This window comes from Triturus cristatus, chromosome 3_1 (genome assembly GCF_964204655.1).
Source record: "Triturus cristatus chromosome 3_1, aTriCri1.1, whole genome shotgun sequence".
NCBI classification, from domain to species: domain Eukaryota; kingdom Metazoa; phylum Chordata; class Amphibia; order Caudata; family Salamandridae; genus Triturus; species Triturus cristatus.
In genome coordinates, this window is record NC_140583.1 from 813,091,965 (window position 1) to 813,113,276 (window position 21,312).

The following is a 21,312-nucleotide window of genomic DNA, read 5'->3' on the forward strand; positions in this document are numbered from 1 at the left end:
TCCTTACCTTCAGCAACAGCTTGGGACTGCACAGCGTGGGTCTCCTCAGGACACCGAGGCAACACCTGTGCAACTGTATCCCACACCGCGTGGGAATAGCGGCCCAATAAACAGGCGGTGTTCCCTGACCGAACTGCTCCAGCTTCTTAGAGTCCTTATCCGGCAGAGCCGTGGGAAAGGCACTCTGTGACGTCGAGGCTTGGATGACCAGGCTCTCAGGCGTAGGATGAGTGGTCAGAAAAGCGGGGTCACCAGGCGCCAGGTGGTGACGCCTGGCGACAATCTTATACAAAGGGGCCCCTGTGGCTGGCCGTGACCAAGTGTCCAACAAGACGTCAGTGAGGGAGTCGTTAAAAGGAAGCAGGTGTTCCGACAAAGTGGACGCCGTCTGGAGCACCTCAGTGAGGAGATTGGTTTTGAGGATCACCGTAGGGAGATCAAGGTTGAGGACCTCAGCTGCCCGACGGAGCACCATCGTGTAGGAGGCGCCCTCCTCCATGGTAGGCGGGGGAAGAGGCAAACCCCGGGTCAGAAGAGACATCGAGGTCGCCGGCATCCTCCAAGTCATCCACCCAGTCCTGCTCGGAGTCACACTGACGGGCAAGAGGGTCCTCAGAACCCTCCCAGTCGTCCTCCACCTCTGTCGCATGGGGAACAGACCGCAGCGGCAGAGATGGAGCCGGAGAAGGGACATACGGCATCGGAAACGGCGCCGGCCGGGGCCGAGCCGGCGCCACATCCCAATGCGGATCCTAGAAACGGGGCAAGGGCGGGACAAATGGCACCCACTGCGGCGCCAGAGGCGGAGCTGGCAGCGCTGGACCTTGTCGCGCCGGGGTCGGAGCCAAAGGTGCAGGAACCTGTGGCGCCGAAGCTGGATCCGCCGGCAGCCCAACAGGATCCGGACACTGGACCACGGGGCCCGAGGCCTAAAGAGGCGGTCCACAGTAGCAAGAAATTCTTGCACCTGTTCGGGAGTCGCCGACAGACCCAGGTAAGGTGAGTAGGCTGCGAGACTCCCAGGCTCCAAAGGATCGGCAGGGTCAGAACCCCTGTCCCCCTCTTCCGCATCAGAGGACCGACAGGGGGACGTCGGAGAGCGAACTTGCTTCTTCGACTTCTTTTTGTGTCATCTCTTACCCGAATCCGAGGGTGAAGACTTGGAACCCGAGGAGCGGTGACTGCGGCCCCGTGAGCGTTCCAGGGAATGGTCCCTGGACCTGGAACGGCGCTGGGACGAGTGCCAGACCTCCAGCAGCTTCCGGCGCCGCTCCCTCAAGGCCTTCGGGGCCATGGCCCGACAGTCCAAGCAAGACAGGGAGTCGTGGTCGGTCTCCAGGCAGTAGAGGCAAACATCGTGGGGGTCTGCCACCGACATATCGCGATGGCAGGCCCCACAAGACTTAAATCCAGGTATCCCTACGTACACAAAGGTGAAAAGGAGACAAAAGTCTCACAAAGGGTAGTCAAAAAGTGACTAAGGTACGTGCTCTAACCGGATCTGCGCTTGCTGGCGTGGAAAAATAAAGAACTGACGTGAGTGCGCATGGGTGGCGCCTAAGTAGTCTCTGTGACGTCATCTCGGCACTTACAATGCCAGCAACGGCCGCGGAGCCACACGATGCCACCTACTGACACGTAGGGGTACTGCTAGAAAACCTTTTTCCGGATCCAGTCTGACGCCTGGGGATATTCTAAGCTAAGGAATCTATCACTAACGTGTCTCTTTCAGATCAGAAGAGTATAGGTGCAAGCTAAGCAAATGATATGGCAGCAATATAAAGGACGATAGAGAAGTAATACAGTATTTTGATACACAAGCTGAGATGATATAACTACAATACAGGATTGTGGCTGGAGATGAAATTAGTGATGCACGGTACAATAAAGCTAGAAAAGAATAACAAGAGGATAGGCTGAGTTAAGAGAACAATGGAGGTGACAGGAGGAAATGATAATGGATTGTTATGACAACATAATGGGTGCAATGAGTGATGCCAGAAGGAATTAACTAGGGTATGATTCTTAACAGGACGATGATAGTGGGGTATGATACAAGTAGGATACAATGTCAAAGAGCAGAGTTCAGAATGCAGATACAGACACACAAACTTACCTTTCCTGACTCCATTAGTGGTAAGCTATGCGGGGACCCTCGTTCTACCAAACGCACCCTGCAAGTTAGAGTTCAAAATAAACTGTCTAAAAATATTATCACACATTGCAGCATTAAAAATAATCAGATGTCAAAAACTGTTTCTTGTGCTCTCACTGCCTCTCGCAGGCCACGTTATGACTTTCTCCAAAGAGCAAGTTTTACATTCCTCTAAGAGTGTGCATACTCTCAACAATTCATGTGATTGCCTTTACTTGGTGCTTGAAATTCAGTGGTGTTGGATGCTGTTTAATTAATTGTGGAGCTAATGAGGTGCTAGCAAACCTATATAAAAGTATTCTGAAGGAGCAGGTGTGGGGCCTTTTTGTTGTGGCCCAGTGGCAGTCAGGGTTACTTTGCAATATCATGTGTGATAACTGTTCACTACAAAGGTCCTGTAACACCAATAGTGCTGCTCTCCAATTGATAATCTAGCTTCTCCCTTCTGAAGCTTTATTGTCCTGGGGTGGCGAAGTCGAGCTTACTGTATTAGGTGGAATAGGAACTCAAATCACCATGTCTAAATAGGAAATGATAAACTCAATTATCCGGAAAAACCAGTGGTGGCTGTTTTGGAATGAGGGTGGTCAGGGGGATTGGATAAAACATTTTTCAAGAAAAACATACCTTCTTCACTGCTGGACGCCTCTCCTCCATCCTCACTCTGCAGCACTGGAAGCTTGTGCGGCCTGTTTGACCGCTCAGGCAGTGCCTGGGAGCCAGGGCATGTTCTCCACTGGGCTGTGCAACACAGCCAGGTGGAGAACATGCTGTGTGCATGTTAGACCTGTCAGCCCTTTGGGTGGTCCCTCCTCATCATTATTTATTTTGTCCCACTTTTGCCTCAAACCCTGTTTGAATTTTTCCTTTTTGGGAACCACCAGACTTTTTCGTGTTGCTGCAGATTCAGGGAGCCATTTTAGCTACCCCTGAAACTTCTGTCTGAGGGCCTGGAGCACAAAATGGTGGCCACCTGTGACATCACCAGCATCCACTGGAACCTACCAGCACCTTCCAGAACATTCCAGAACCCTGTGACAGTTGGAGGCGGTTTAGAATGTTGGGAAGCTAAGACAGAGAGTTGGCAGTTGGAGCTGGCAGTTGGCACCTGACTGGTGAAGAGGGAGCAGCACAAACGTGAAGGAGGAAGGAGTGAAGCAGCAGGGGTGGAAACTTGTGCCTGGAGTGGGGTCCATAAACCCACCCTTGATACTAGTCCCTACTGACGGAGCCCAGCCTAGAGCCCTGTGTGGGAAGAAGTCAGAAAAACCATCCTGAGGACCTGGACAGCAGGAACAGGCCTTAGAAACAAGAGAACAGCAAGATCCTGACCTGGAAGCTGGTTTCCCTGAAGTCCGACGTCGAGTAGCCTAAGACCTGGAGCCCGAGGTGGAGAAGCGGCGCTGACTGGAAAAGCAGACGTCGTACCCGGAGCCGCCAGAGGTCGAGAGAGGGCGCCGTCAGAGGTCGTGAGGAATACCAGAGGTCGAGGAGGAAGTCACCCGAGGTCGAGTGAGCGGCGTCATCGGAGGAGTGAAGTCCGCCCTCCGGAGTCGTCGGAGACCGAGGTGAAGTGTAACGGAGGTCGGGAGTGAGGATCGCACTCCGGAGTCGCCGGAACCTGTGAGAATCGTGCCGGAGGTCGGGAGTGGAGGTCGCACTCCGGAGTCGCCGGAAACCTAAGGAGAGGAGCACCGGAGGTCGGGAGTGAGGATCGCACTCCGGAGCCGCCGGAAGTCGACATCGAGGCAAGGCCGGCCGACGTCATCGAATCCGAGGTCGCCATCGGACCGGAGCCGCCCGAAGTCGACATCGAGTAAAGACTGCCCGACGCCATCGAATCGGAGGTCGAGATCGAACCGAGGCCGCCGACATCGAGACCGGAGCCGCCTGCCGGCGTCGTCAAAGAACTGACATTGTGCCGAGGCCGCCGACATCGAACCGGAACCGCCTCACGGCATCGACACGACTCCAGCGGCGTCGGAGCATCAGAAAAAGGGCAGTAAGTGGAGTAGAGGGCACCTTAGGCCCTGTGGAGACCTGAGAGACTGCTCTAAGGTGCCAGGGGTGAACTGGGACTAATCTAGAGAGGTTGTGTGGAGAGAGAGAGCCAGGTCTCTGGTATTTCCCCCCTTTATCTACCTCAGTTTAGGCCTCAGCCTTGACCAAGCCAGGGAGTAGACACCCTCAAGCCTTCCACATCCCCACAAGCTGTGCCTGGGCCAAATCAGCCCTTAGGAATTCAAAAGTGATCTGATTCCATGAGTGTCACTGTCAGCTTTTAAGTATTTATTAGGGGCATTGTATTTATTGTATTTAACCTATTTATTGTTCCACTGTATTTATTGGTCCACAGTATTTATTGATGCACAATATTTATTGGTTACAGTATTTATTGCCTCGGAATATTTAATTGCCTGTCTGTATTGCACTTTTATTTATGCCTTCAGTATTTATGATCACCCCTATTTATTGAATCATTAAGCCAGTATTTATTTGTCCTGCACTTTCTAAAACGTTTGTATATTGTGATTGTTATTTATTTTCTCCAATCAGCAACTAAGAGAAAAAGCAGATAAAGAAAGATATTTTCATAATTTTTACGGTGTAGAGTCGTTTTTGGAACGGATGCACGCATGGTTATTGTTTGGGTATGTTGTATGCTTAGCACGGAGCCTGATTCCTGACCACTCGAGCCAAGCTACCACAGTGTGTCCGGAAGACCACCACCACCCCTTCTAGTGTGGGAGTGGTTTTCCAACATAAATTGGTGTTCAGTGGTGGGATAGAGCTGTGCCTACGCATACTCAACAATAACTGTGGGTAGTCCATAGGCCTACACCGGGAGTTTTCTCAAGAGCGGCCTTCCTAATTGTGGGTTTTTGTTTTTCCAAATTTACTCTGGTGGTGGGAGGAGGTATTATTAAAGGTACCCCCCTGCATAGTTACTGCACAAAACCTGTCCTCTAACCTGAGTGGGCAAGATGGAGTTTGTACTAGAAAATCTAGAAACGTACACTGTGGCCCAACTCAGGGAGTTTTGCCAGCGGGAGGGGGTGTACTGTCCCCCAGGAGCAAAGAAGGGTGCACTCCAAACCAGCTTAAGGGCTTGGGGGGAGGCACGCCTAGAAAGCAAGGCTGAGGAGGAAGACAGGGATGGAGAGCCTGACCCCGAGGGGGCTGAGATGTACCAACCTGAGGTGGGGAACCTGTCAGCAGGGCCCAGAACCATTTCTAGGAAGGGCAGCAGTGCCTCTAGCGGTGGCTTGTCTGAAGTGGAGCTAACAGACCGGAGGGAGAAAAGACAGCTCACATGGGACTTAGCAAGGCTGGAAAAGGAGAAGGAGGAGCAGAGGATGGCCCATGAATTACGACTGAAAGAAATAGATCTTCAGATCTTGAGAATCGGGGCACAACCTGTTCCTAATGGTGGCAGCCAAACCCAAGAGATCACCAGGGAACCTAAACCATACCTGCCAAAGGACATAGTAGCTAGCTATGGAGTGGGCGACGATATCGCCAAGTGGCTAGCGGCCTATGAGGTCTCGTTGAGGGCCCATGGGGTTCCAGAGAAGTACTGGGGAGGGGGATTGTACAAGTACATGCCTCCAGCTGGTAGGGATGCATTATTGGCCCTCGAGGAGGATGAGCAGACCCACTACCCCACCATGAAACTGGCGCTCATCAGAAAGTTTGGACTAACACCTGAAAAGTACAGACAGAAGTTCAGGGGTAGTCACAAACTGGGCACGCAGAATTGGGTGGACTTCCTGGACTATGCAAAGAAGGCACTTGAAGGTTGGATTCAGGGCAGTGAAGTGAGGAACTACGAGGGGTTGTTTGACCTGGTACTGAAGGAACACCTGCTCGAGAAATGTTTCCCTGAACTGCGGCAACACCTGGTGGATAGCAAGCTGACCAGTCCCCGGAAGCTTGCTGAGGAGGCGGACATTTGGGCTAGTACCCGGGTGTCCACAAGGGGGACTGGAGGGGAAACTCAAAAGGCCGGACAGGGCGCCCCCCAGAAGAAAGAGGGAGGGGAAAAGAAAAAGGAGTTCTCCAAAGGCCCCCAAAATAACTTCCAAGGGAAGGGAACAGGATTCACCCCTAGGGCTAACCCACCCAGAAACCCTAATCCTGGCCAGAGTCAGCAGCCAAGGGTTGTCCATTGCTATGAGTGCGGTGGCGTTGGACACTATAAAGGAGATCCGAAGTGCTTGAAACGACCACCCCCTCCCACTGGAGGAAAGACCCCCGGAGTAGCTAGTGTAGTGCTCGGGGAGGGGATGCCCTTAACTAAGGGAAGGGAGTGGGCGGGTGTCACTTTAGTGTCCCTGGGAGAACGGGAGATGGTTCCTAAGATCCAGGTGCCCGCAAATACCGCAAAGTATGGGCAGTGGGTCACCATCAACGGCCAAAGAGGGGAGGCTCTGAGAGACACAGGAGCCAGTATGACTATGGTGCGTAGCCAACTGGTGTCTCCAGAGCAGGTAATTCCCGATGTACTCCACCCAGCCGCGATGGCTGACGGCAGAACAGGCCACTATCCAGTGGCCGAGGTTCCCTTTGAATGGGGGGGGGTTGCAGGTTCACTTCGAGTTGCCGTAAGCCCTGCCGTGCCAGTCGATTGTCTGCTGGGGAATGACATGGAGCACAACGCTTGGAAGGAGGTGGAATACCGGACTCACACTGAGATGCTGGGTACACCTGACTGGGCCTGTATTAGTACAAGGTCCGCGACTACCCGAAGAGGGAGTTCATTCCGGCTGGAGCCTGGAACAAAGGCCCAGCCAGCTGCCAGTCAAGGGAAGAACCGAGGACAGGAGGAGCCTGCCTCGGCGTCCACACCCCGTAGGACGGATAGGCCACCGGAGGTGGTGGACCAGGAGTCTGCGGTGGGGGATGTCACCGAACTGGAGGACCTACCCATCCCGGCCGAGTGGCACGTGGAGGGAGGCCCGTCCAGGGAGGAATTCTGCCAGGGCCAGAGGGAGTGCCCTACCCTTGAGGGGCTGAGGCGACAGGCCGAAGCCCAGGCAGCAGGGAACGTTGAAGGGAACTACAGTGTTTACTGGGAGGATGGCCTCCTCTACAGTGAACCCAAGGCACCCCTACACGGATCGTCACGAGCCTTGGTAGTTCCTCAACGTTATCGAGCCTTCCTTCTGGAGTTGGCTCACGAGATACCATTGGCAGGACACTTGGGGCAAGACAAGACCTTCGCCCGTCTTGTCCCACACTTTTATTGGCCTCAGATGAAAGTGTCGTCCGATACCTACTGCCGGACATGTGTGTCTTGCCAAGCCAGTGGGAAAACAGGGGTGAAGCTGAAAGCTCCCCTGGAACCACTTCCTGTCGTTAGCACCCCCTTTGAAAGGGTGGGCATCGACATTGTGGGTCCATTAGATCCGCCGACTACAGCTGGTCACAGGTTTATCCTGGTTCTGGTGGATCATGCCACACGGTACCCAGAGGCAATACCTCTGAGGACCATAACAGCACCTGTTGTGGCTAGGGCCCTGATGGGAATCTTTACCCGAGTGGGTTTTCCCAAGGAAGTTGTGTCCGACAGGGGGACCAACTTCATGTCAGCGTATATGCGGGCGATGTGGAAGGAGTGTGGAGTGACATACCGGTTCACCACTCCTTACCACCCCCAGACAAATGGTCTGGTGGAGAGGTTTAACAAAACCTTGAAGGGCATGATCAGAAGTCTGCCTGAAAGCCTGCGGAGGAAATGGGACGTCCTCCTACCCTGTTTACTTTTTTCCTACAGGGAAGTGCCACAGAAGGGAGTGGGCTTCAGCCCCTTCGAGCTCCTGTATGGGCACCCTGTACGTGGACCTCTCAACCTGGTGAAAGACGGATGGGAAAGAACTCCCAGAAAGCTTCCCCAGGATGTGGTGAGCTACATGCTGGCCTTCCGGAGCCAAATGGCTAAGTTGTGGAAGCAAGCTTCTGACAACTTGGAAGCCAGCCAAGCAGTGATGAAGGCGTGGTATGACCACAATGCTCACCCGGTGGAGTTGGAGCCTGGCCAGAAGGTGTGGGTGATCGAACCAGGAGAGCTTAGTGCCCTCCAGGATCGCTGGTCAGGACCCTTTGAGGTGTTGGAGAAGAAGGGTAAGGCTACCTACTTGTTGGACCTGAAGACCCCTCGTCAGCCCCTGCGGGTGCTGCATGCCAACCGCCTCAAACCCCACCACGAGAGGCCCGAAGTCATCTTGATGATGGTGACTGACGGAGGAGAGGACGTAGAAAGCGAGCCTCTCCCTGATCTGTTTGCGTCTCAAGAGAAGGATGGGTCGGTGGAGGGAGTGATTCTCTCCCCATCTCTAACTCCTGAACAGCAGGAGGACTGTCGCCAGGTCCTGGGGCAGTACTCCTCGTTGTTCTCCCTTGTCCCGGGTAGGACTCACCTGTGCGTCCATGACGTGGACACAGGAGACAGCCCACCTGTGAAGTCCAAGATCTACCGGATGTCAGACAAGGTGAAGGCCAGCATTCATAGTGAAGTCACTAAGATGCTGGAGCTAGGAGTGATCGAACCTTCTAGCAGCCCCTGGTCCAGTCCGGTGGTGTTAGTACCAAAAGCTGCACCACCGGGTGCCCAACCAGAACTGAGGTTCTGTGTGGACTATCGGGGACTGAATTCAGTGACCAAAACTGATGCTCATCCGATCCCTAGGGCGGATGAATTGATTGACCGGCTGGGAGCTGCCCAATATCTAAGTACCTTTGACCTTACTTCTGGGTACTGGCAGATCTCTTTGACTGATGGAGCACGGGAAAGGTCAGCCTTCTGCACGCCCAATGGCCACTACCAGTTCTGTGTGATGCCCTTTGGGCTCAAGAACGCACCTGCCACGTTTCAGCGCCTGGTAAACCAGATCCTCACCGGAATGGAGAGTTTCTCTGCTGCTTATCTGGATGACATAGCCGTCTTCAGTAACAGCTGGGCGGATCACTTGCGTCACCTGCAAGCTGTTCTCCAGGCCCTGAGACAAGCTGGATTGACGATCAAGGCCAGCAAGTGCCAGATCGGGCAGGGGTCGGTAGTGTACCTTGGACACTTGGTGGGTAGGGGAGCGGTACAACCCCTCCAGGCGAAGATCGAGGCCATCATGGCCTGGGAACCCCCCAAGACACAGACTGAGGTCCGAGCATTTTTGGGCCTCACGGGATACTACCGCCGCTTCGTGAAGGGGTACGGAACCATCGTAGCCCCCCTCACGGAGCTCACGTCCAAGAAACAACCTCGATGGGTAGTCTGGACGGAGGCTTGTCAGCAAGCCTTTGAGAAATTGAAGAAAGCCATGTGCGAGGCCCCGGTCTTAAGGGCCCCAGACTTTTCCAAGGAGTTCATTGTCCAGACAGATGCATCAGAACATGGCATTGGGGCAGTGTTATCGCAACTCAACGAAGAGGGTCTGGATCAACCCGTGGTCTTCCTATCCCGGAGACTACTTCCCAGGGAACAGAAGTGGAGTGCAATAGAGCGTGAAGCCTTTGCAGTGGTATGGGCTCTGAAGAAGTTGCGGCCATACCTGTTTGGCTCGCACTTCCTAGTTCAGACCGACCACAGACCCCTTCGTTGGCTGATGCAAATGAAGGGGGAGAATCCCAAGTTGTTGAGGTGGTCTATTTCCCTACAGGGAATGGACTTTCAGGTGGAACATCGGCCTGGAGTGGACCACGCCAATGCAGACGGTCTCTCAAGGTATTTCCGCCTTAGTGATGAGAACTCCCAAGGGGTTGGGTAGCTCTCCCCACTTTCAGCTGGGGGGGACGCGTGTTAGACCTGTCAGCCCTTTGGGTGGTCCCTCCTCATCATTATTTATTTTGTCCCACTTTTGCCTCAAACCCTGTTTGAATTTTTCCTTTTTGGGAACCACCAGACTTTTTCGTGTTGCTGCAGATTCAGGGAGCCATTTTAGCTACCCCTGAAACTTCTGTCTGAGGGCCTGGAGCACAAAATGGTGGCCACCTGTGACATCACCAGCATCCACTGGAACCTACCAGCACCTTCCAGAACATTCCAGAACCCTGTGACAGTTGGAGGCGGTTTAGAATGTTGGGAAGCTAAGACAGAGAGTTGGCAGTTGGAGCTGGCAGTTGGCACCTGACTGGTGAAGAGGGAGCAGCACAAACGTGAAGGAGGAAGGAGTGAAGCAGCAGGGGTGGAAACTTGTGCCTGGAGTGGGGTCCATAAACCCACCCTTGATACTAGTCCCTACTGACGGAGCCCAGCCTAGAGCCCTGTGTGGGAAGAAGTCAGAAAAACCATCCTGAGGACCTGGACAGCAGGAACAGGCCTTAGAAACAAGAGAACAGCAAGATCCTGACCTGGAAGCTGGTTTCCCTGAAGTCCGACGTCGAGTAGCCTAAGACCTGGAGCCCGAGGTGGAGAAGCGGCGCTGACTGGAAAAGCAGACGTCGTACCCGGAGCCGCCAGAGGTCGAGAGAGGGCGCCGTCAGAGGTCGTGAGGAATACCAGAGGTCGAGGAGGAAGTCACCCGAGGTCGAGTGAGCGGCGTCATCGGAGGAGTGAAGTCCGCCCTCCGGAGTCGTCGGAGACCGAGGTGAAGTGTAACGGAGGTCGGGAGTGAGGATCGCACTCCGGAGTCGCCGGAACCTGTGAGAATCGTGCCGGAGGTCGGGAGTGGAGGTCGCACTCCGGAGTCGCCGGAAACCTAAGGAGAGGAGCACCGGAGGTCGGGAGTGAGGATCGCACTCCGGAGCCGCCGGAAGTCGACATCGAGGCAAGGCCGGCCGACGTCATCGAATCCGAGGTCGCCATCGGACCGGAGCCGCCCGAAGTCGACATCGAGTAAAGACTGCCCGACGCCATCGAATCGGAGGTCGAGATCGAACCGAGGCCGCCGACATCGAGACCGGAGCCGCCTGCCGGCGTCGTCAAAGAACTGACATTGTGCCGAGGCCGCCGACATCGAACCGGAACCGCCTCACGGCATCGACACGACTCCAGCGGCGTCGGAGCATCAGAAAAAGGGCAGTAAGTGGAGTAGAGGGCGCCTTAGGCCCTGTGGAGACCTGAGAGACTGCTCTAAGGTGCCAGGGGTGAACTGGGACTAATCTAGAGAGGTTGTGTGGAGAGAGAGAGCCAGGTCTCTGGTATTTCCCCCCTTTATCTACCTCAGTTTAGGCCTCAGCCTTGACCAAGCCAGGGAGTAGACACCCTCAAGCCTTCCACATCCCCACAAGCTGTGCCTGGGCCAAATCAGCCCTTAGGAATTCAAAGGGATCTGATTCCATGAGTGTCACTGTCAGCTTTTAAGTATTTATTAGGGGCATTGTATTTATTGTATTTAACCTATTTATTGTTCCACTGTATTTATTGGTCCACAGTATTTATTGATGCACAATATTTATTGGTTACAGTATTTATTGCCTCGGAATATTTAATTGCCTGTCTGTATTGCACTTTTATTTATGCCTTAAGTATTTATGATCACCCCTATTTATTGAATCATTAAGCCAGTATTTATTTGTCCTGCACTTTCTAAAACGTTTGTATATTGTGATTGTTATTTATTTTCTCCAATCAGCAACTAAGAGAAAAAGCAGATAAAGAAAGATATTTTCATAATTTTTACGGTGTAGAGTCGTTTTTGGAACGGATGCACGCATGGTTATTGTTTGGGTATGTTGTATGCTTAGCACGGAGCCTGATTCCTGACCACTCGAGCCAAGCTACCACATTGTGTCCGGAAGACCACCACCACCCCTTCTAGTGTGGGAGTGGTTTTCCAACAGTGCATGACTGTTTGGGCGGCCCAATAGGGCTGGCCATAAAGTCATGCGCACTTTGGAAGTGCAAAAACCACTCCTCGCAAAAAGCATAAATTGATAATAGCTTGTTATTATCATTTTATTTTTAGCACTGCTCGAATAGCAGTGAGGCACGATCCTCTGCATTATCGGAGGAGCCGCCACTAATAAGAACTAGAACTTCAAACAAAAATAGTACTTATATAAAGGTAAGCAAAAAGAGCAGTAAAACGTGAGAGTGTTGTTATCCCTAAAAAACATAAAATCTGTTTCCTTTAACGATCAAGTTTGAATCTTTCAGAGACCAGCCTGTTAAATGTGGTTTACTGAATGCATGCAATCCTGGTGTCCTAGCCAAACATATGGAAGCATTGTAAACATACTTTACCACAACATGTCCCTTATCTACATTTGTATATTTTGGCATTTCTAGAGAGGGAACTGAGCTGGCTAGGACCAGAGTGCTGGGTAGCTCTAGAAATTGAGCAGCGAAAAGCTCTTGTGGGGATACACGTTGGAGTGGTGATATAAGGAGGAGATAGAGCTAGTGAAAGTGTCAGAAGTTAACCTATCTGAAGACATTTTCTCAGTTTATTTTTAATTGTAGGAAGGCTGGTGCTTAAAAAAAAATATTTTCAGTAACAATTTCAAATTGCAAATTAAGCACCACCGTTCGGGGCTTCTGAGCCTGTAGGGGTACAGTGTTGTAGGCATGGCACACAGGGATGTGTGTTATGTCGACTCTTCACTATGTTCTGCACCACAACATGGAGCCTGCAATAGCAGTGTGTGTTTAAAGGTACAGGGCCTCTAAGGGTGGCACAATAGGTGCTGCAGCCCTTAGAGGCCTTCCCTGGCCAGAGTGTCCTTGGTACCCATGGTACCTTTTACAAGGGACTGACATGTGGGAAGAGAGGTGCCAATTGGGGGTACATGGCACAGTTTTTGAGATAGAACACAGACCCTGGGAACCTGATTGGCAGGGGCTCAGGGCACATCAAGTGAAGGGTACATCAGTAGTCTGGCAAAAAGTGTGTGTGTGTGGGGGGGGGGGGGGGAGATGAGGGGTAAGGGGGGGTTACTGCAACAAAATCCCAGCTTCCTAAAGTTTTCCATAGGTAGACCGCTAATTTTAGGTCAATGGTAGTCCTCTCACAAGGGCTTACATTGTCCTTGGTTAGATCAGTTTTGTGGCAGGCACTAGGGCCAGCCACACAAGTGGACAAGCGTTTTTATCGGTACAAGTGGGGTAACGCTGGATAGTAGGAATTTGGTTGTTTCCTGAAGTTTCCAGCACAAAAACGTAAGTAAATAAGTTATTTCAGGCAAAGTTTGAGGTTTGCAGGACATTTTGGGTAAGAAAACCTCATGGGATCTACACATGGTACACCACCATGCAATCCCCTAGTTTTCAAAAATATCTGTGGCTCGTAGGTTTGCCTAGGTGGCGCCACAGCATGGCCCTAAATACAGTATATACCCCTATTGCTTATCTATCAACATAGGGCCTTTTATGTCATGGTCTCTTGGCCCACCCACACATGTGGGGTACTGTTTTTATCGTGGGACATTTGGGAACTTAGGGTGGTAGGAAATGAGTGGCTACCTGCAGATTCCAGCATTTCCATCACAGAAACGTGAGGAAAATGTGTGTTGACTAAAGTTTGACTTTAGCAAGGGCTTCTGGGTAAAATTACCTTGTGAAAGGCACGCAAGTCACACACTCCTGGACTCCACTGGTTGTCTAGTTTTCCAAGATGTGTAGGTTTGCTATGTTTCCCTAGGTGCGGCTGAGCTAGGGCCAAAAATCCACAGCTACCCATTTTGAAAAAAAAGGTCAGTTGAAGTGGAAAAATGTGATGCATCCGTGTTGCATTTTGGGCCATTTCCTGTCGCAGCAATCGGCCTACCCACACAAGTGAGGTACAATTGTTATCAGGAGATATAGGGGAATGCTTGATGGAAGGAAGTTTGTGGATCTCCGCAGATTCCAGAAACTTCCATCACAGAAATGTGATGAAAATGTGTTATTTTTGCCAAAGTTTAAGGATTGCAAAAGATTCTGTGTAAGAAAAAAAAAAACCTGGTGAGAGCCACGAAAGTAACCTGACCTTGGATTACCCCAGGTGCAAAGTTTCGACAAATGTGCAAGTTTGCTAGGTTTCTCTAGGTGCCAGCTGAACTAGGGCCCAAAATCCAAAGCTACCCACATTTTGAAAAAAGGTTCAGTTTTCAGTGTGAAAACATGATGCTTTCATGTTGTGTTTTGGCCAGTTTCCTGTCGCGGCCACAAGGCCTACCCACACAAGTGAGGTAACATTTTTATTGGAAGAAATGTGAGAGCATAGAATTGTAGAACATTATTACCAGTTGGGTTTCGCTGCATTTGTGCATTCCAAATGTAAGCCAGTGTTTAAGAAAAAAGACATTATGAAAATAACCCTCTAAATCATATGCTACTACAGGTCCACAAATTGAGTAATGTACAAATAAGGAATATGCTACTTACCAGTATGCATCTGTTCTTGGCATGTAGAGCTGCAGATCTACACACTGTGCATAGATCGCCATCTGGTGTTTTGCCCGGATGTTGCAGTTGTTTTTCTCTTGTAAAGTTTTTGGAAGTCACGAGGTATGTGACTCCTCCTTTGGATCATATTGCGCATGGGCTTCGGCTCCATCCTCAGATTGTTTTTCGCCAGCGGGGAAATGATGGAGCTTTGTAAGAAAAAGGAAAGATGCCTATGTGTGCTGTATCTAAATAAGATAAACTGGAACAGATAAAGGTAGCCGGGGAGGCGGGTGGGCGTGTGTAGATCTGCAGCTCTACATGCCAAGAACAGATGCATACTGGTAAGTAGCATATTCCGTTCGAGGCATATGAGCTGCAGATTACACACTGCGCATTGATTGTGTAGCAGTACCCCCTCCTAGCGGCGACCACCAGTATCTGTTGCAGTTGTTTGAAAGAGTGTTTTGAGGACAGCCTGGCCCACACTAGACTGTTGCTTAGTTTGCACATCTACACAATAGTGTTTAGTGAAAGTGTGCGCTGTAGACCATGTAGCTGCTTTGCTGATATAATCTAAAAATGCCATGGAAGCCCCTATCTTACGTGTAGAGTGGGCTTTAGGGGGAACAGATAGCGTTCGTTTTGCTTTGTGGTAGCAAATCTGGATGCATTTAACAATCCACCTAGCTATCCCAGATTTGGAGATGGGGTTGCCTTTGAGTGGTGGTGAGAAAGACAAGAATAGTTGTTTGGTTTTGCGAAAAGGTTGTGTTCTCTCGGTGTAGTAGAGTAAAGCTCTTTTGACGTCTAGGGTGTGTAGAGCTCTTTCTACAATGGTTTGTGGCTGCGAGAAGAATACGGGCAGTTCCACAGATTGATTGAGGTGAAAGGGAGAAATGACTTTAGGAAGGAATTTTGGATTAGTGCGGAGAACAACCTTATTATGATGCATTTGCAGAAACGGTTCTTGAATGGTGAGTGCTTGTATCGTACTGACCCTTCTGAGGGAAGTAATGGCTACAAGGAAAGCAGTTTTCCATGTTAAAAATTGAAGCTCACATTTATGTAGAGGTTCAAATGGAGGCCCCATTAGTCTTGTGAGAACGGTGTTTAGGTTCCACACCGGTGAGGGTGGCACCCTGGGGGGAATTATTCTCTTAAGGCCTTCCATGAAGGCTTTTATGGCAGGTACTCTAACAGACGTGTAGGCTAGGTTGCATCTTTGTAGGTGTAGTAAGTAGCCTATGATGTGTTGGATAGACATCTAAAGGATTGACATTGTGGTGACAATAAATAACGAAACTTTTCCACTTGGATGCGTAGCAAGCTCTAGTGGTAGGTCGTCTAACTTCTTTAATGACGTTCATACAGTCAGGAGGAAGATTAAGGTAACCAAATTCTAGGATTTCAGGAGCCAGATCGCAAGGTTGAGCTGAGCTGGGTCCGGGTGTCTGATGTCTCCATGGTTCTGGGTTAAGAGGCATGGAGAGAGGTGCAACTTTTGGTGCGGAACTACGGAGAGTTCCAGCAATGTGGTGTACCACGGTTGTCTGGCCCAAGTCGGAGCAACTAGGATGAGAGTTAGGGAATGTTGCTGTAGTTTGCGCACCACTAATGGAATGAGTGGGAGAGGCGGAAAAGCGTACGCAAATCTGCCTGACCAGTTCATCCATGTCGCATTGCCTTTGGACAATGAGTGTGGATATCTGGCGGCGAAGCTTGGGCATTTGGCGTTTTCGTGGGTGGCGAAGAGGTCTATCTGTGGCTGCCCCCGCGTTTGAAAGAATGGTTGAAGAACTTGTGGATGAAGTTCTCACTCGTTGATTTGTTGTGTTTGACGGCTCAACAGATCAGCAATGGTGTTTTGGACTCCTGGGACATGTTGGCCTAGGAGAAAAATGTTTTGAGGCATGGCCCACCTCCATATGGTCTGTGCTAGCTAAGAGATCTGCAGAGAGTGTGTGCTGCCCTGTTTTTGGATGTAGTACATTGCTGTCATGTTGTCTGTGCAGACTAAGACAGCTTTGCCTGAGACGTGTGTTTAAAAAGCTTGGAGAGGACACATCTGGAGTCTTGCATGAGGTACTATGAATATGCAAGAGGCCATCATCTCTATAAGTTGCATAAACACTTGGGCTGGAAGAGAGTGTTGTGGTTGTAATTTGGCGCAAAGAGCTTGTATGTTTGCTATCCTGGCGGGGCTGGGGTAGGCTGACGCTCTTGAGGTGTCTATGGAGGCACCGAGGTATTGTTGTACGTGGGACGGATGCAGATGGGACTTGGCATAGTTTACTGTGAAGCCCAGGTTGTGAAGTAGTTGGATAGTGGCGTGAATGTGTTGTACACACTGGTTGTATGAGCTGGCTTTTATGAGCCAGTCGTCTAGGTATAGTAGGACGTGGATGTGTTGTCTTCTCAGGTGCACTGTCACTACCGCTAGGCACTTGGTAAACACTCGTGGCGCTGTGGTGAGTACTTTGAATTGGTATTGGTGACCGTCCACTACGAATCTGAGAAACTTCCTGTGAGCGTTGTGAACGGGAATGTCGAAATAGGTGTCTTTGAGGTCTATGGTGGTCAGGAAGTCGTTCCGGGAGAGCAGAGGAAGCACCTGCTGGAGTGTGACCATGTGAAAGTGGTCTGAGTGTATGTATTGGTTTTGGGGTTCTGAGGTCCAGAATGGGTCTTAGAGAGCCGTCCTTTTTTGGTATGAGAATATATAGGGAGTAAACTCCCTTGTTTTGTTGGTGGGTAGGAACTGGTTCTATTGCATTTTTTTGTAGGAGGGAGATCACCTCCAGCTTTAAAAGTGACAAATGTTCCTGTGACATTGGGCGCTGTTTGGGTGGAATGGTTGGGGGGGGGGGTAGATGTTAGTTCTTGACAGTAGCCTGATTGAATTATCTGTTGCACCCATCTGTCTAAGGTGATGGTAGCCCAGACAGGAAGGAAATTGTGGAGTCTGTCTCCGACTGGAGTGGGATAGTCTGGGGGGAGTGGAGGGAAGTCACTGGGTGGGGGTGGAGGCAGAGCGGGAGGTGTTAGTTTAGCCTCTGCCTTTGTTGTTGTTACCCCTGTAACCGCCTCTTTGGTAACCCCTAGTGAAGGTGGATTGGGTAGGGGCCTTGTAGGAAGTGGAGTAGCCTCTGGTGGTGCTTCTAAAGGAGGAACGGCGAAAGGAGCGCCTGGGAGCTTGCGACTGCAAGGCTCCCATAGATTTTGCTGTGTCTGTGTCCTTTTTTTCGAGGACTACATCGACATTAGGGCCAAACAGGTGTTTCTCATCAAAGGGGTGGTTGAGGATGAAACTCTAAACCTCAGGTTTGAACCCTGAAATGCGTAGCCAGGCATGCCTACGCAGAAGGACGCTAGTATTTATTGCCCTGGAGGCGGTGTCAGCTGCATCGGGGGCACAACGGATGGAGGTATTGGTGATAGTTTTACCCTCCTAAATTAGTTCGTTGGCCCTATGTTTATATTTGTCAGGGAGGTGTTGCATTATTAACTCCAGCTCATCATAATGTGCCCTGTCATATCTGGCTAGGAGCGCTTGGGTGTTAGCAATACGCCATATGTTGGCCGCTTGGGACGCTGTCTGCTTGCCAGAGGCGTCCAGGAGTTTAGACTCCTTATCTGGCGGTGGAGCCTCATCTTACGCCTGGGAATTGGCACAATTCCTCGCATTGAAGACTACCAGGGAATCTAGTGATGCGGGGCCTTTAATGTAGGATGAATCTGTTGGGGCGGCCTTATATTTTTTCTCAATGCGAGGGTTAATGACCCTGGCCCTAATCGGGTCTTTAAAGACCTCTGGTGCGTGCTTAATAACCCCCTTAAGCATGGGCAGAATTGAGGTGGACCTCTCTGCAGTGTCAAATGTATCTAAGAGGAAATCCTCCTCTACGGGGTCTGTGTGGAGATCAACCCTGTGGTAGTGGGCAGGCCTATGGAGTAGCTGGTTAAAGCCCATCGTGTCCTCTGGGGGGGGAGGGTCTTGAAGGGTAAAGATCGTCCTGTGGGACGTCTGGGATGTTGTAGCCATCCCATGGGTCTGGGGAGCCTGTAGGAGTAGGGTCCCTTGTTGGTTGGTTGTCCGCCCCGTCCCCTGTGTCGTAGAGAATGTCATTATCATCATCCTCATCTGGAGATGGTGTGGGAGAATGATGGGGTAGGGGAGGAGAAGGAGGAGGTGGAGGAGGAGGTGAAGGAATCCTCAAAGGGGAGGTGGCAAAGTCTCTCATTTTTGGTGGTGAAGCTGGTGCAGGCTTGTCCAGTGATCTTTTTCTGGTGCTAAGCGTCAAATGCCCAGTCTATGGATCCTTTACGAGGGTTTTTTTGTAAGGATCGAGTCGAAACAGTTCCTCTGTAAGGGGCAGATCCTTCGGTGCCGATGGTGTCGGAGTCGTGGGTTTTTTAGGGGTCGATTCGGCACTGGTTCTTCGTTTGGAACCGTGGGGTTTAGAAGTGTCTTTTGACTTCCTCGGTTCCGAGGTGGGTTTGGGCTTCGAGGTTTGGGAGTCGAAGCTTTTCGGCTTCTTGGTCGGCTCCGAGGATTTTATCGGTGCCGAGGAGCCAGTGCCAGTCTTTGGCGCCGAGTGCTTCGGTGTCAAGCTCGGCGCGGACAAGGAAAGGGGCGTTTTCTTTTTCGGTGCCGGTGACATTTTTCCAGCACGAGGGTAGGCTGGCTCGAGCCCGAGCTGCCTGAAGGCTTGATGGGCTTCTTAACCGGGCCCGGAAGCAAGGTATGGGAAGCAGTCTTTTGGTGCATACCTAGGCCCGAAGGCGTGACCGAAGCCTTTTTCAATGGCGTGGAGGGGGGTTTAGGGTCGGGGTCGACATCTGTACTCACGCCCCTCTGTGCCGGAGTGATGTCGGAGTCGTCAGCTTCGGAGGCGCTGACGAGGCCCTCTTCGGTGTGCTGTTGTTCCGGAACATCGACGCCTTCTTCGAAGATGTCGTCGGGGATCGAAGTCGACCATGAGCCATTGTTCTCCTTGCTCGTTGGTCTCGGATAGTCTTCTTCGATCGGAAGGGGGCACAAGCTGGACAGTCCCTTGCCTCGTGTTCTAGAGAGAGGCAGAGGTTGCACACCTCATGGAGATCAGTGTGGGGAAACTTCGACCCACATCGAGGACACTTTTTAAATGGTGTCCTTGCCATCAGCCAGGACCGAAGCCCAGGTAGGCCCGAAGGCCTTCGTCAATGACCGCAATCGAAGACTTCTATTGTTGAGAGTTGCGTCGAGTGTGGAGAACGCGATCAAGACAATACCGTCGAAAGGGGGAGGATTGCACGCTGAACAGGAAAACTGGAACGGTTCCGAACTGGAGCGCGAAGAACACGTCCGAGCCCGGTGGTGGAAAAAAACTATCTGAGAATGGAGCCGAAGCCCATGCGCAATATGATCCAAAGGAGGAGTCACATACCTCGTGACTTCCAAAGACTTTACAAGAGAAAAACAACTGCAACATCCGGGACCAACACCAGATGGCGATCTATGCACAGTGTGTAATCTGCAGCTCATATGCCTCGAACCCACTGCTCCTAAACTTCATATCTTGTGCCCATTTCAGAAATCCATAGGTTTCCTTGATAAACGTTTTTCGCTCAACATATTTCACCATATGCATTGGTCTATACTTAGGTACACAAATGAAAACCATTGTACGGTTCAGTTTAGTTGTTGGCTAAAGGTACCTTGGGTTTTTGGAAAACCTTTATATCCCCCACAACCAAAAGGGTCTAGTGGACACAATGGTACACTGATTTTGTAAATCGGCCATCGGTACAAAAAGTTACAGATGAAAACATCACAAATGACCCTCTTTTCCTAGTGAGTCTCAATATTTCTTTATTTCAAAGTTAGTTTTGGGGGGAAATACTTGAGGGATATACAGGTTACCCCATGTTGAATTCTGATTTTTGTCTACTTTTCAGAAATCTATAGCTTTCCTGGATCACCCATGGGTTTTTCACTGGTGTACGCCACAAACCGGAAGTAGGTTGAGAGCACAAAAATTGGAAAAGCCAAAACTGTGGTAAATAAAATAGTTTTTTTTTAAAATTTAGCTCTTCATGTCCCTGAAAACACGGAATATGGTGACTTTAGCAGCAAACCAACCGTTCGTTTATGCCAATTTTAGGAGAAAAAACACACCCTTTTTTTATCCAGAGCTCTCTTTTCCTATTTTTCGAAAAAAAAATCAAAATGTAGCTCTATTTAGCTCATTTTCTCAGTCCCCTCCATGGGGAATTCAAAAACCTTGGGTACCTTTAGAAACCCCCTTGGACGTTGGGGAAAAAAGGACGCAAATCTGGAGTGGAAAAAAAGCAATGTAGCCCTAAGTGTGAACCACTCCAAATAGCCAAAAAAGGGCTCAGCACTGGAGGTCAAGGAAAGGCACAGCAGTTATGGGGCTAATACCCTCCGCCACACCAAATCCCTCCAGCCCCTAAGTACCACACAGTGTGTATTTATCTCACAGCTCTTCTATTGTAATCATGAAGGAATCCATCACTGTGTGTAACATGCCCCTGGTCTTTTATTTATATATTCCTATTCAGATTGCAACTTCGCCCTGTGTCCATCTACATACATTCTTCAACCATATTCTAATGCTTGGTGCCAATGTGGCCTTCCAAGACATGAAAATACTGTAGCTGGGGTTTCAGGTTTAGGTAACGGCGCCACAGGGAAATTAAGCATAAATTATCTAATTAGCTGAAGTGATATGACGGTGCTAAAAGGTGGGAAGTACCGCCCAACTCCCCAGAAAAAAGAGCCAAGGCTCTACACAGTTTAGCAGTCAGTCCTTAGCACACATCCTTTTTCTATCAAAAAAACAAGTTATTT

At 50.6% G+C, this 21,312-nt stretch overlaps 1 protein-coding gene across 6 annotated transcripts in view; it reads right to left on the reverse strand.

Moving 5' to 3' along the window:
- DIP2A (DIP2 acetate--CoA ligase A) overlaps positions 1-21,312 on the reverse strand; it is an 879,263-nt gene that overhangs the window by 47,704 nt on the left and 810,247 nt on the right. For all 6 annotated transcript variants that reach the window (XM_085645155.1, XM_085645153.1, XM_085645151.1 and 3 more), the window contains one exon: positions 2,117-2,174. In XM_085645155.1, the coding sequence (XP_085501281.1) occupies positions 2,117-2,174 (58 nt within the window). The remainder of the gene's footprint in view (positions 1-2,116; positions 2,175-21,312) is intronic.